A 14419-nucleotide genomic window follows, 5' to 3' on the forward strand; every position below is an offset into this window, starting at 1 on the left:
GCCCTTTCAGCAAGCGGGTCCCCACCTGGCCGCAGTCCTTTAGCGCCTGGCGCTCCAGAGTGTGGAGGACAGCGTCGTGGATGGTGACGAACAGATTGTTCAGTAGGATGGACTCGCTGAAGATGCCCGCCCTCTTCAGTTGCTGCACAATGCAAACTGGTGGCGAGTCATCCAACAGGGACCGCACACAAGCACACACACACACACCCACACACACACACACACAAACAGGAGAAAGATCCATTCACAAAAAGGGAAAGAGGACTGCTGTGGCAGTTTTGCTTTGATTATAGGGAAATGTGAGGGTTACCCGTGTTTGGGTTTGGCTGTACAAGGTCAGGATTTGACCCTCATGTATTGCCTCAGCCTTAGTGTGTGTGTGTGTGTGTGTGTGTGTGTGTGGGGGGTGTGTGTGTGTACAAAGGACAAGGATGATCTTGTGTTGTGTCTGGTGTGAGCTCACCTTGACAGCCAGCCAGATAGACACTCACATCTATCTCTCCAAAGTCTCTGAATATCTGCACATAGATGTTGTAGAAATGTGACCATGTGAGTATGTCATCTTCCTCATCTTACCTCATATCACCAAAGTACAAGATGTGTGCGCACTGGGTGTATGTGGTACATACGACAGGAGCTAATTTAACAATTCAGTTCAATACAACGTAGGACCTCTTCTTTAATTCCAAGACGTTTTCCCACTAAAGGGATACATGCTCCTATGTACAGATAAAGCCTGATCGTTGAGATATCTGTTTCTTACTACACGTTGACAAGAACTAATCATGCGTGCGTGTGCGGAAACAGCATACCGATATGAAACAACAAATAGAAAACATCATACATTGTTTAGTGTCTTGGCTGTGACCGTGTCCACAAAGCTGGTGGTGGAGAGGTCCAAGATAACGCTGTGCGTGCGACGCCGTGTCTTGCGCGTCACGGCCCCGTTCTCCTTGGCGTTGTCATCATCTTCCGCGGGATACGCGTCTGAAACCCCTGGGTCGTTCTGATAGGCGTGTGAAACCCCTGGGTCGTTCTGATAGGCGTCTGAAACCTCTGGGTCGTTCTGATAGGCCGAGTTCACCTGTCCGTCAACACCGCCGTACACTGGGCCCGCCTCCGTTGGGCTGATAAGAACCGTCTGGTGTTTTTTGCCTTTTTTCTTCACTGAAGGGTTGTGTTCACTGTTGAGGTCCACCTGGTTTTAGGTTGGAGAGAGGTGCAGCGGGAACGCATTCATTAATTCATGGCTCACACCGTCGAGGCAAGGGCGTTTACGCTCATTCTCAGGTCAACGGGCGTGCGTTGGATGCAGGGTTGTACCTGCAGTTTCTTTGCCGCCTTTTTAGCTTTCTTTTTCTCCTTCTCCTGTTGCCTTTTCAGTTTGTTTTCTAGCTTTTTCTTCTCTGTCAGCTGCTCTATGATGTTGATCCCACTCTGCAAAGCCGGCAGGATGCAGTGAGAACATTAGACAGCAAGTGAAAGCAATTAAGGATACAAATAAGGAATTTATTTTTACCCTTCCATTAGATATGCCCACGCACACACACACACACACACACACACACACACATTAACACACTCATAAGTTGCACATTCTATAAACACAAACACCTACATAAGCTTACACAGACACACACACACACACACACACACACACACACCTTTTTTTGTAGCGCCTCCAAATACATCTCTGCATTGGTGTAGCAGATTGTAGCCGAAGAACGGAAGATTATAACTCCTGGAATCTGTTTGGCCTGCATGGACACAACGGCAGCACAAGCGGTGATCAGGGACTCAAAACATAGCTCCAGCGTTCATCTCCTCACTTCGACTCACAGATCACCAGATTTCATGGAACCACTCTACTATTCACAGAACTATTCATAGAGTTTGATTATTTCACACATTGTTACAGAACGCTTGGGGTGTATTATGGGAGGCACCAAACACCTGAGATGAACCTACTCCTTACCTCCTCATAAGCGTCCATGTCCACGTACAGCTCCGTGCCCGGCATGTGGCCCAGGATGGAGTAGCGTGGTCTGAGAGAGACAGGTTTTCAGGGAGATGTAACAGGGGGACGTGCAACCGGCGCCTTCAACAGCGTTAAACATTGTTGAGGAAGGTGTGTGCACTCACAGCTGGATCCTGAAAATGACTGTGAGCATGGAGAAGACCACGGCCACGGCCAGACCGATGTCTAGGTTGAGCAGGATGGTGGCCACCCAGGTGACCGACCAGATCATCTGGGGGCGGGGGGGATCAGTTTACTTTATTGATCCCATTGTTCATTCATTGATTTGGGGGAATTTGCTTCTGTTTCAGTTACTCAGCTCAATAATATAGAATACAGAATATACATTTAAATAAAGAAAAATATATGTAGAACACAAAGGTATGATAAGGCTATACAAATATGGAAAGTGTGCAAATGAGAGGAGGATTGGGCACAGTGTTGGATGGACTGTTGAGAGGACTGGAGGACACGTTATGAAGCCATACCAGATCGATCTTGTTGCTCTTCCAGAGCAGAGGTATGTCGTGGAACTGCTTAAACATTCCTTTCAAATTCACAAAAACGATGGTGGCTAGGATTGCCTGCATGGCAAAGCACACACACACACACACACACACACACACACACACGCAATCACACACATCATTACATATTATGTATTGTACCAAAAAGAGTTTTGATGGAGATGCGAGAGAGGAAGAGGTCATCCACAAAAGAGGGATCCCTCTACTGTGTAGACTCTCTGCCTCTCGAGATGGGTTGAAGAAAGTTACCTTGGGGAGCTCTGCAAATAGAGAGCCAATTTTCAGAATGGTGATCAGCACAATGATGGAAGATACGAGTCCTGCGACCTGAGCAAACATACAATTATCACAATGATGATTCACACAATTCTTCATTCTATTTAGGTAAGTGAGGTTAGGGTTAGGGTCACAGGTCTGAATAGACCTGAGACTGTATATCCATGAAGATGAACCCGTGTGTGTGTGTGTGTGTGTGTGTGTGTGTGTGTGTGTGTGTATTACTTGGGTCTTGCCTCCTGCGCTCTCCTGGACGAGGCTACGGGACAGAGAAGCCGTCACAACGTAACACTGGAAGAAAGCCCCGAACACGTTGGACAGGCCCAGGGCTACCAGCTCCTGTAGAAACACCACAGAACTACATGAGCCACATTTCATATTTAACAAGTTACTGAAACAGGGCGGTTTGTAACTCTATTTTTCCAAGAACAAGCCCATTTACGCTGGTGTTCAATAATGGCTTCTGCTTGTTGTATTGAAAGCCACTGTCTCTTAGCTATTTCTATAATCACAGTGTTAACCACGGCCTCTCGTGGCTTACTACTTAAATTAAAGATAATACAATAAGAAGAGAAAATATGAATAGTGCAGGTTTCCTGATACAGTTTCGAAGAAAACTTGGGTAAATGTCTGACCACATAATCCATGGGAATTAAAATGTATTATCTTTTAATTAAAACCTCACAGTCCTGCTCCATCTTCTCCCTGAACCCCTCCCTGTAGACGCAGACATATTTAATGACGAAGATTGTTGGACATTAAACATTTAGTTCAGCACGGTTCTGCAAAAGCTTTCAGTATTCCCAGTGCACAGCTGTTCTCCAGATCACCACCATCTCGGTCATTTGCCATGGACTGCGCTTGCGTGTTTCTGTGATAAAGCTCACATAAAGCTCTGTAAAAACAGAGTTCTCTAGCTGATCACAGACATGACAAGAGCAATAGAGGGGAACAAATAGGGCCAGCTTTAGAAAAGCTTTAAGAGAACGGGGTCTAATATTAGGCCAGTACTAGCCTGGAGAATTAACACATGGAGGCATGTGGAAGAGGATGATTACTTGGCCTGCTCATGACACAGAGAGAGAGAGAGAGAGAGAGAGAGAGAGAGAGAGAGAGAGAGAGAGAGAGAGAGAGAGAGAGAGAGAGACACACACACACACACACACAGAGACAACTCTAAAAAGGAATCCATCTCTAGTCTCCTCTAGTCTACGCTGATTGTCCGGAGGTAAACAATAAACACACTTTGGGTGCCATGGTTACAGTCATGCCTGAGTGTGACGGAGCACAGAGTGGAGGATTCCAAAAATGACTCTCTCTGTCTCCTCTTGAACCGGAGGGTAGAGTACACATGTGTCAGTTTGAATTGTTCTGTTTGTCGTTGCTGTTGTTGTCGTTCTTTGACAGAACACACCGTAGCACACTGTGAAATACACAGAGCCTCATACAACGTGTCTCTACATCAGTATGTATGCGTCAGTAATGGTGTGCGTGAGTTTAGTTATGTTTGACCCAGCCGTACCTGATTGCTATCCACCGTGTAGCCATGTTTAAGGGCCATAGTCTTGCTGATGGAGATGCTAATGGCGTAAGCTACGATCACGATGGCAAATGCATCGGGGAACACCAATATAAATAAGTTGCCATCTGGGACTCGAGGAGCCTTCAGCCTGGAGGGGGGGGAGGAGAGACAAGAGGAATTTGTTAGCCTGGACACGTGATAGATGTCTCACTGCAGACGGCATGCTTTTGTACCGAATTATTTGAAAGTTATGAATGCCTGAAGGGAATTATTTTCCCCAGGGATTAAACTGACTTTGGCCTGATAAGTAGTGTCTTTGTGTGGTAAAGTTATGTGCCACTTTAGTCTACCCTGTTTTTATGAATAGGCCTTTGGAAATATTTAGTTTTGAGGCCCTGCCCTGCAAACAAAAAGTCAAGTGGGGTGTGGTATACATGTGTGATTTGATGTGAGTATTTTTTTCTTTCTCTGTAAAGAGAAAAACATCCATTTGTTTTTCTCTGTTTATTCCCCTATGGTACAAACAAATAATCTCATTATCATATTCTATTGCTTTGAAAATCAAACTTTTCAATTCTGTATATTTCTGTTGTGTGTTGTCATAACTCTTTTTTCTCGCTTTACAGTTTGTCCCTGAATGGACTCTATCAGATACATTTACTAATATACATAAACAATGTAGGTCTACTTACCCACTGGGTATTGCTCCAACCACATCCACTCCATATTGAGTTCTGAATTGTGCAAAATATGAGATGATCGTTGCTACTATGAGCTGTGAAATAAATACCACAAGAAAGCTATCATGTCATATACATACATATTGTATAAATGAATGAAAACGTGTTTTTTTTAGGAATGCAAGCATCAAAAGCCAAAACATTATCTTATGACGTCATTAGCTCAATACATTTCCATCGTCATTTAGGCTAAAAGACTTATGGCGTCCCCTGGTGGTTATACATATGTTAGCAAATATACAAGAAGGAAGGAAGAAAATAAAAACTTACAACTATCAGTTCTATGGGAATGGACATAGGTAGCTTTTTCCTGTAGTAGGCATTCAGTTCCTTGATCAGAACAAGGACAAAAAGTGCCACAATACTAATCACCAGCGTTGCAATGTTTGTCTTCGGTAGCAATGAGCAGAGGTCAATTAACGTCTAGGAGGGGAAACAAGGAAAATAAATGAATGATGGAGTGCAAAGAAATACAGCAGGATGAAATGTACTCAAATACTGCTATTCATAGTCCATACCAACCTGTGTGTTAATACACACAGGCATGTTGGTTTTGTATTACTTTATTTTTTGCGCCTTCACATTTTAAATTCACATTTCAAAGTTACCTTTTTATCTAATGTCTAATAGTTCAGACGGGGCACTTAGAAATGTGTGGAGGAATAGAGCACGATATGAAACACACTCACGTAAATCTGTGAGAGAGGTCCGGTGAAGCGTGTCGTATGAACCCCTACGACGTACTTCAGCTGTGACAGCAGCACCTGGAGGGCCACTGCGGTCGTGTAGCCACGCACCAGAGGCTCCGACAGATAGGTGACCACAAAGCCAAACCGCACAAGGCCAAACAGGATCTGGACAAAGAAGACACGTTGCATGGTCTCCCAGTCACAATGACAATACATTTCTTAAACATATAGTTGTATTTACATATACAGCAAATAGATTGAAAATGTACTTTTGTCTGAACACACTGTGCACATTATGAGAAAGGCCTTGCCTGGCCTATCATGTTTACCTGATGCTTTTATTGTCTTTAATGTGTATGATTGATATTGTATATTGGAATATCTACAATATCTACATTTTAATAGTCTTCCTTTCTTTCCATTTACCAAAGTGCCTGCATTAAATTGACCCTTGTGGGATAAATAGAGATAGAGAATATTTAAAATTGAATTCAATGTATTTAGACGAGAGATGTAACTAGGGAAGTCAATTTGGAGTAACCATCCAGCAGATTCTATTTTGAAAGTATCCAATAGAAAATATCCTCCCCTTCTCTTCTGGCCGCCTTCCAAAGCAACTCCCCCTAAACACATGACTAGCTTGGGCAGAGTGCTCCGGCCAAGTGCCTGCAGGTATGCTGGTAGGTAAACAGACAGCTAGCTAGGCCATCCAATCATTTAGTTCGGGCCGAAATGAACGATTGGACGAGCTTATGACAGGCCTGTGAAAGCCAGAGATACAGAATTTCTTTGTTATTTTATTTTTTATTTATTGAATGCTGTCAATAGAAAAACAATTAGGACAAAAAGGGGTATCAAATAAATTGCCTACCCTAGCTTTAACAGTTTGGATAGCGATGAAAGAGAGGTACGCGCACTTAAAAACCGGATGTGTACCTGTAGGACTCCCACCACAGCGGTCAGGGCGCATGCTATCTCGACTCTGTAGGCATCTCGCGCCTCAATGTCCACCCCAGCGGTGCCGTTGGTCACGTTCCCCGCCACCACAAACTCACTGTCTGGGCCGAACTTCTCTGTCACGCTGCCAACCATGATGCTGACAACCGCAAATGTACCTAGACACACGCACATGCAAGCATACATACATTACGTGCACCACCATGGATGTACACATGGACACACACATGGACACACACACACACACACACACACACACGTGAATGAATAGTATAATCTGAATCAGCATCTTCTCTCTTGGCTAACCATGATTTAACGCAGGAATTTGATCCATGGTACATTGAGTCAATCTCAACATACCGGCATAAAAAAGTAAAATACGACGTTGTTGTTAAAACATTAATAATTGTATTTTGTATTATTATCATGAGAACAATAATGTCAATCATGAAACATAAAATAAAACGTACAAAAGAATAAAGGCAAATTGATTATATGTAAAGACAGCACAAACAAAGTTTGTGCTGTAACGACAAGGCCGTCTACGGCACCATTGTGATCTAAAGGCTCAATCCAGAGCGTTCTCCCCTGGGTGTCTCACCAATGGATATGTGTCTGGAGGTCCCAAAGATGAAGTAGATGATCACAGGAAAGAGGGAGGTGTACAGACCAAACACTGGAGTCAAGGAGGCCAGGAGGGCATAGGCCATACCTGATGTGGGCATAACATCTGCAATTAAGTACTGCACACATACACACACATGCGCACACGCACATGGATCCACACCCACACACACACATGCAAATGCACCCACACACGCAAACATGTACATCATATGTTAATGTGAACTTGATGGCAAGTAGGCTAAGTCACAAAATTCACAACTTTGAGATGAGCATTATCCGTAAATCTGTTGTTGTTTCTCGGTGTGTTCTGTGAGAACACAGGTTAACATCTTATGTTAAGATGTACACAAAACATTCACAAAACACACAATTCAAATGCACACACACACACATATCAACACATATCAACACATACGCAGATACGCGCAGGTACGCACACACACACACACACACATGCACGCTATCAAAGTACTTTTTGAACAAATAGTGTCGGGTGCTCAATGAATACAACATTCTGATATATATAAACGACGAGTTAGGTGTGGGTTAATTTCATATTTCATGTCATATTTTCTCAACAAACACACACACACACACACACACACGCACACACACACACGCACACACACACACACACACACACACACACACACACACACACACGCACCTTGTGGTAGATGCATGATGCCCACACTCAGACCAGAGACTACGTCACCCACTGCGTTCTCCCTGATGGAGTACTGAGGCAGCCAGGAGAGCACCGGCACCCATTTCAACACCGCCCTTTTCAGCCCTGGCATTGAACATCTGACTCCCAGAGGTAGAAGAGGAGGAGGAAGAGCAGATAGACTCAGATCAGGAGGCAATTAAAACCAGGTTTAGTGATTAAAGTACATCCACATTCACGCAATGTTTTTTAATTAGTATGCAGAATGTCCACTTCTAAATCTCCTTTGTAAGATTCACAAATCCCCTTGTGATCGTACTTTCTTACTCAGCATAAATGTTCTCTGGCTATCAGGTCAGTCAGTCAAGTCTATTTTATTTGTACAGCCCCTTATCACAGTAGCGCTCTCAAATGGCTTCGCAGCCCACACTATACGACAGCCCTAACTCAAGGCCAACTGGGGGGGAAAAACTGGGGAAAAACTCCCTTATTCGTCCAGGAAGAAACATTGAGAAGGAGCCCAGACAAGCGCTCCGTCCTCTCAGTCAGTCAGGGTGTCGCTAACACCAGAACCACGCTGGCGAGGGGTCTTAGTCTTGGAAGTTAAACACATCTCAAGTGTTTATCAGATGTCCTCGCATGAGGAGTTCACTTGTGGGCTATAGGCAAAGAGGGGCCGCTAAGCTACAACAACGTGATGCTGTGCACCTAGGCCACACTAAAGCCTATTTTTTTTATGCATTAAAATAGTACACAATGCAGAAAAATGTAACATAAAAATGTACTTAAAAGCCAGGTTTACAACGTGGAGGACGGTTTAGAGGGGGTAAATTGAACATTGGTGGACCAAAGAACAAATGGTACACTAAAGTTTGACCCTCTGCGTCAGCACAACCTTATAAATAACTGATGAAAAATCTGGATGAGGAGCTACTGTGAATCACAAGATCCAGCAGTGTGTGTACTAATTTAAAAATAGACTTTTAGGAAGGTTTATTGAATGATGCATGTTATGAACATGGGAATAGGATGTGTAGGAAGTGCATCATCGTATTGATTGTTGTTTTCTGATCAAGCTTTGTAAACCATGACATTCACCCAAGGCTGAAAGGGTGTCAATGAGTAGTTATTGTGTTCACCATTAACATACATCACATTGCAACAATAATGATAACATTATTTAATGTATTGTTGGCTTTCTAATTCATATATGGTACGTGTTCAATTGCGGAGGTTGCATTTTCTTAAGGCAAGTGAAAATGTATTCAGTGGTATTAGTGGTATTTATTTTTTGTCTATATGTCTTAAATGTTATCTATGTGTTTATGAAATATACCACAAATAATGCATTAAAGAGATGGACCTATACCACAATTATATTTCTGTGTTTAAAAATATCCTGTATTAACATGCAGGATTTTTGCATTTTAAGGTTTTGCATTATCATGAAATTAAATGTGAAAAATAAGAAATACATAAAAAATAATTTAGGCCTAAGCCTGCTCATTCTACATTGTGCTCGGGACAGATGGAGAAAGTAAAACGTGGCACAGTGTCCCACAGAAATTGTAAGATATAGGCCTACTGTTTTATCATTGTCCCAAAATCACCATATTTTTCAGTAAGAGGTTGAGGATACATTTAGGAACAACACTCACAATAGCGCGGAAAACTTTGCCTTATTATCAAAGTCCACAGTCAACGATTTCTCTTCCCGTGTGTGACAGTGTGCGGTTCCCCTGAGCAGCTGGATCATTGTCCAGGACCTACCTCAGAGAGTCCTTGACCCGCTGGGTCAGGGGCGGCTTGGTGGAGTGCGTCCTTCTGCGGCCCAACTCATCCAGGGCCGACTCGGCCAGTACCTTCCGCTGGACACAAAAGTCCCCGGAGGAAGGGACTCCCATTTGAATGCTTTTTTGTGCTTTTTCTTCAACTTCAACTTGTTGGCGGTAGGTTTTTTTCTGAATCTATAAATTTCAATGTCGTCTTTAGCAAAAACATTAAATATAAATGTTGTTCTGTTCTGTAGTATTCCTGGTTGTGCTGCTGTGCGTTTTGGACTGTGGATGTGGACTTTCACTCTGGTCCTATTTATAGAAAAAAAAAAAAAGGACACCCCACCTCTGTCCCCACTTCTTTATTCCCAAAGCTAGCGGGATTTTGAAGTGCAGCTTTTGTGCTCCACGTCCAGCGATGATTAACCTGAGGAAAAAGACAGCGCTGATAGGATATCTTGAATATCGCCTGAGCACACAGCCTCCCTTTGCCCAACCGAAGGTTCAACCCCGGGGACAGTAGGATTGGTAAAACAAAATACTACGCCAGCCGAGTCCTTGGTGTGTGACCTTTGATGACACGATGGCGCCCCTGTTTCCTCTTTAAAACTCATAAAGGTTTATCTTTACGACGCTTCCCTGTTCACGTCATCAGATATAGGGCGATAGTCCCATTGGAAAGCAATAACAAAAGAATGAAACATGACTTTTTTTTTTTTTCACCGTTTCAACCAAAAAATGCACTTGATCAGGTTACACAACTTTTAAATATGGATTCACGTGAATAAATGAATAATTTGCAGTATCGTTGGCACTACCATGCCAACCCCTCACTCAACCCTCAACACAAACAGCTTTTCCCTCATTTAATCCATATAGCACTATATCAATGATAAATGCTTCCTTTTCATTTGTTTACTAGTGCCCTTTGGTCTGATATATAAATAAAAAAAAATAATTATATATATATATATATATACAGTATATATATATAAATGACAAACTGCTGTCACATCTCTGATGTGATGTGAATTACCACGGGCCCACTCTTACATTTTAACTTGCTTCCACCACTCACCTTTAGATCTGAAATCGTCAGACCAGAAGAGACTTTGAAGAATGTAAAATGATAGAACATATCAGCAACAACAAACATTCAATAATCCGAGGCCTCACAATAATTCGAGGCCTCAGATGGGAGTTTGCCCTGCGTCTCTCTAAGAACTTCACAAGGAGAAGTCCAACACATCGGAAAAAGCAAGGACTTCTTATACAGTGGCACAGCTCTCAGAAATGTTGAGGACAGCTCTGCTCCTCACATGATGTGTGATGGATAAATCCATATGTGGTTTCCCCTTCATCATCTACGCTTTGTCTCCTTTTCCTTGCACTGTCTAACCACCCTACCAGTTCCTATAACGTTAACCTTTGTACCTGGGGTAAACCGGTCATCAGGGATCCCCTTTTGCATTCTTCTACTTGATGAGAACACAGAAACTCTGTCCTTTAGGTAAATATTATTTGATTTGATCATTGACAACTGCAATGTGAATGCAATATCTTTTAAAGAAACTGACGACAAATGTCATAAAGCGGGAAACGGTGCCTTATCAGTTGGATCCTTTGACCCTTGACCTCCCCAAGGGGGTCAGGGAAAAGGCATAATCATCAAATGGCATGAAGAGAAACAGAAAGTGAAAATAAAATGTTTCCATTACAAAAGTCTTGATATGTATATATTGAAATTTTGAAATATTGTATACTTGATATGCATATGTAAATACTGTATACTTGATGTGAATATATAAATACTGTTGATAAAAGGTATCAAACTGAAAAAAATAAGCTCATCCAATGAAAAAAACAACTGACACTCTTGTATTACAAAGCCTTTTTCATCAAATAATGCAATACAACACCGTACATACAGGCATACATATTGTGAAGTGAAAAGGCAAATATTGTGAAGTGAGAAGGTGAATATTTGCTTTGGAATGTATTGAGTCAAACTATAAGCCCACACATAATTCTAGTAACTTGGGTATTTTTGGTACATTTTTATTTGTCTTTAATCCAAAGACAAGTTTAATGCTTACATCAACAGTGCGTTTTCGATCCCTGCTCACATAACACTGCATGTTGATCTCTCCTTAACCTAACTCAATGACATTTTGTTTTTGTACATTTTGTTTGAGTGGACCTGCTACATTCTGAAGCAAATCGTTAACTTTTTACTTAACAACCATTTACCACCTAGGTACTGTCTCCACATGTTCCCTGCTAAGGGGCCTCTTCTATGGGTGTCACATATTGGCTGTTCACCTTGACCCCCGCCCCTACTACTCTCTCTCTCTCTCTCTCTCTCTCTCTCTCTCTCTCTCTCTCTCTCTCTCTCTCTCTCTCTCTCTCTCTCGTTCTCTCTCTCTCTCTTTCTCTCGCACTCACTTTAAAGAGAGCATTTCAAAAGGCTATGTTGACTATATTGACTATGAAAATAAAAGAGAGAGAGAAAGCAAAGAAACCTGATATATATTGTGTTAGTTGAGTGTTTGGCACACAGGCAACCATCAAAGAGGAAATGTTGAAGAAATACAGCACTTGATCAAGTAGTCTGTGCCTTAGCCCTGCAAGGGAAAGTGGAGTTAATGATTTCTACACACAACAAGAGATCTCCCAGTAAATGTTTATACACACATAAATGATTTATTGCAAACCTTTTTGCTACAGAAGAGAAAAAAATGTGGCAACAGGCTTTGTTGACAGCTGCTATTATGTCATTTTTCCAGGTGTCCAAAGGCTACATTTTCATTCTCAGATAGTTTTGGTTAAAATATGTGTTGCTGCATATAAACTAAATAATGGTTAGTGACAACCTACCAGCAGTTTGGAAAACAGACACACCTTTTACGATAGTGTGTGTGTGTGTGTGTGTGTGTGTGTGTGTGTGTGTGTGTGTGTTTGTGTTTGTGTGTATATGTGGATTTGCTACGTTGCACCATCCCCTCTCATTAGCTTGTATGTCCTAATTGACATTTGAACTAAGTGCATTATTGTTATTAAGAAGTGACTTTAAAATACAATCACGTTGAAAAGGTAATTCTCCATGAGTATAATGTTACAATTCTCTACTTCAGACATAATTATTATTATTATTATTATTATTATAGTTGTAAATAATTGCAACTCTGACAACTTATGTGTACAATAACATACCAACTAGACCAAAAAAAAGTGTTAGGACATTAGATTTCGCTGGTCTATTTAAACATTGTTGCCGGTATCCATGTCAAACATCACAATAAGACTTCAGAAATGTCACCAACAAGATAATCTCACACATCAGATTTTAGATGAATGATCTAGTAGTACTGCTGGTTCAGAGATTTTCAACAAGCTAACAATCCAATTGAAGAGAACATACAAAAACAACTATGTTTTTACAACTAAAATATAATTCTGTTAGTAAGTAATATGTCTGTAGATGTTTATGGCAAGATGGAGGAAGTTGGATCCTATAGTGTGTGTGTGTGTGTGTGTGTGTGTGTGTGTGTGTGTGTGTGTGTGTGTGTGTGTGTGTGTGTGTGTGTGTGTGTGTGTGTGTGTGTGTGTGTGTGTTTGTTATCTTTAGTAAAGAAGGATACATCTACACCTATGAATCTGCTAAAATTTTCCTCAGGTTCTACGAAGATGTTCAATAAATATGAATAAAAAAAAAAGGTTCTGTTGGCTATATCTTATAATCTAAATTCAAACTCAAACTCTTCGTTTACAACCCTTTACGAACCAGGGCCACTAGGTGGCAGTAATATTTCGAGGAGGGAAAAAGTAAAGAAAAAAGACCCTATCTTTTTTTGATACTCAAAACGGATGAAGATTCTCAAACAGGCTTGCTCCGTGGTCCTGTGATGCTATATGCTGGAATATATTAGAGTCGGTCCCCCCCCCCCCCCCTTGGGCTTGGTGAAGTCTTGGTGCCAACTAGTCATGCAGGGCAGTGGCTGTCCTCCATCCAATAGACAACAGAGGACAATAGAATAGTCATGGCTAAAAACCCAGAGGATCAACAGAGAACAAAAAGTTTAGAACTCAAAGTAGAATGGCATCCACAACAAAAAATATTCTATATTTTATACAATTTTAAATCGAATAATATATAATAGAACTGCCAATGAGCCTTCCTTTCCATTGTCTCTCATGTCTCTCTGGGGTTCAGGAGGACCACCCAGAACCTGAGCCAGGCCTGCTCAACAACTGTTGTTTCGGTTGCGGATTGGCCCCGGGCGAGGAAAGGTGTGTGAGCAGTGTGTCGTGCAAGGAGGAGGAACGGCTGTGGTCTGTCCATCTGGAACATAGCAATATGTACACTCAATATGTACACTCGTTCAGTGTACATGAGACGGCTGTATAATGGTGATGCTGCAGCAGGGCCCTCCCTCCCCTCAAGGGATTCCCAGCCAATGAGCTGTCAGTATTATGTGTGTGTGTGTGTGTGTGTGTGTGTGTGTGTGTGGCCAATGACAATGGGTGACTCAGTCCTTCTTGGTGATGAGTGTAATAACGGCGGCTGCACATGCACCCTGTTGCAGAAACACAATGGACACATTTCGACGCCGGCGTTGCTG

General features: G+C 42.1%; 1 protein-coding gene across 1 annotated transcript in view; it reads right to left on the reverse strand.

Moving 5' to 3' along the window:
* Positions 1-10068, reverse strand: part of LOC311359793 (solute carrier family 26 member 6-like) — a gene marked incomplete at its 3' end in the record, with an annotated part of 10812 nt that extends 744 nt beyond the window's left edge. Inside the window, exons 1-18 of the mRNA XM_084479831.1 lie at positions 9793-10068; positions 8023-8162; positions 7330-7440; positions 6708-6886; positions 5772-5936; positions 5353-5505; positions 5035-5117; positions 4343-4490; positions 3046-3159; positions 2794-2871; positions 2506-2601; positions 2143-2249; positions 1976-2045; positions 1665-1757; positions 1324-1437; positions 845-1198; positions 464-518; positions 3-156 (exon numbers count right to left, since the gene is read on the reverse strand). Coding sequence (XP_084335957.1) covers positions 3-156; positions 464-518; positions 845-1198; positions 1324-1437; positions 1665-1757; positions 1976-2045; positions 2143-2249; positions 2506-2601; positions 2794-2871; positions 3046-3159; positions 4343-4490; positions 5035-5117; positions 5353-5505; positions 5772-5936; positions 6708-6886; positions 7330-7440; positions 8023-8162; positions 9793-9926 — 2348 coding nt within the window. The 5' untranslated portion in view covers positions 9927-10068. The remainder of the gene's footprint in view (positions 1-2; positions 157-463; positions 519-844; positions 1199-1323; positions 1438-1664; positions 1758-1975; positions 2046-2142; positions 2250-2505; positions 2602-2793; positions 2872-3045; positions 3160-4342; positions 4491-5034; positions 5118-5352; positions 5506-5771; positions 5937-6707; positions 6887-7329; positions 7441-8022; positions 8163-9792) is intronic.
* Between the last annotated feature and the right edge of the window lie 4351 nt (positions 10069-14419).

This window comes from Micromesistius poutassou (genome assembly GCF_964030765.1).
Source record: "Micromesistius poutassou genome assembly, chromosome: 15".
In the NCBI taxonomy this organism is placed as follows: domain Eukaryota; kingdom Metazoa; phylum Chordata; class Actinopteri; order Gadiformes; family Gadidae; genus Micromesistius; species Micromesistius poutassou.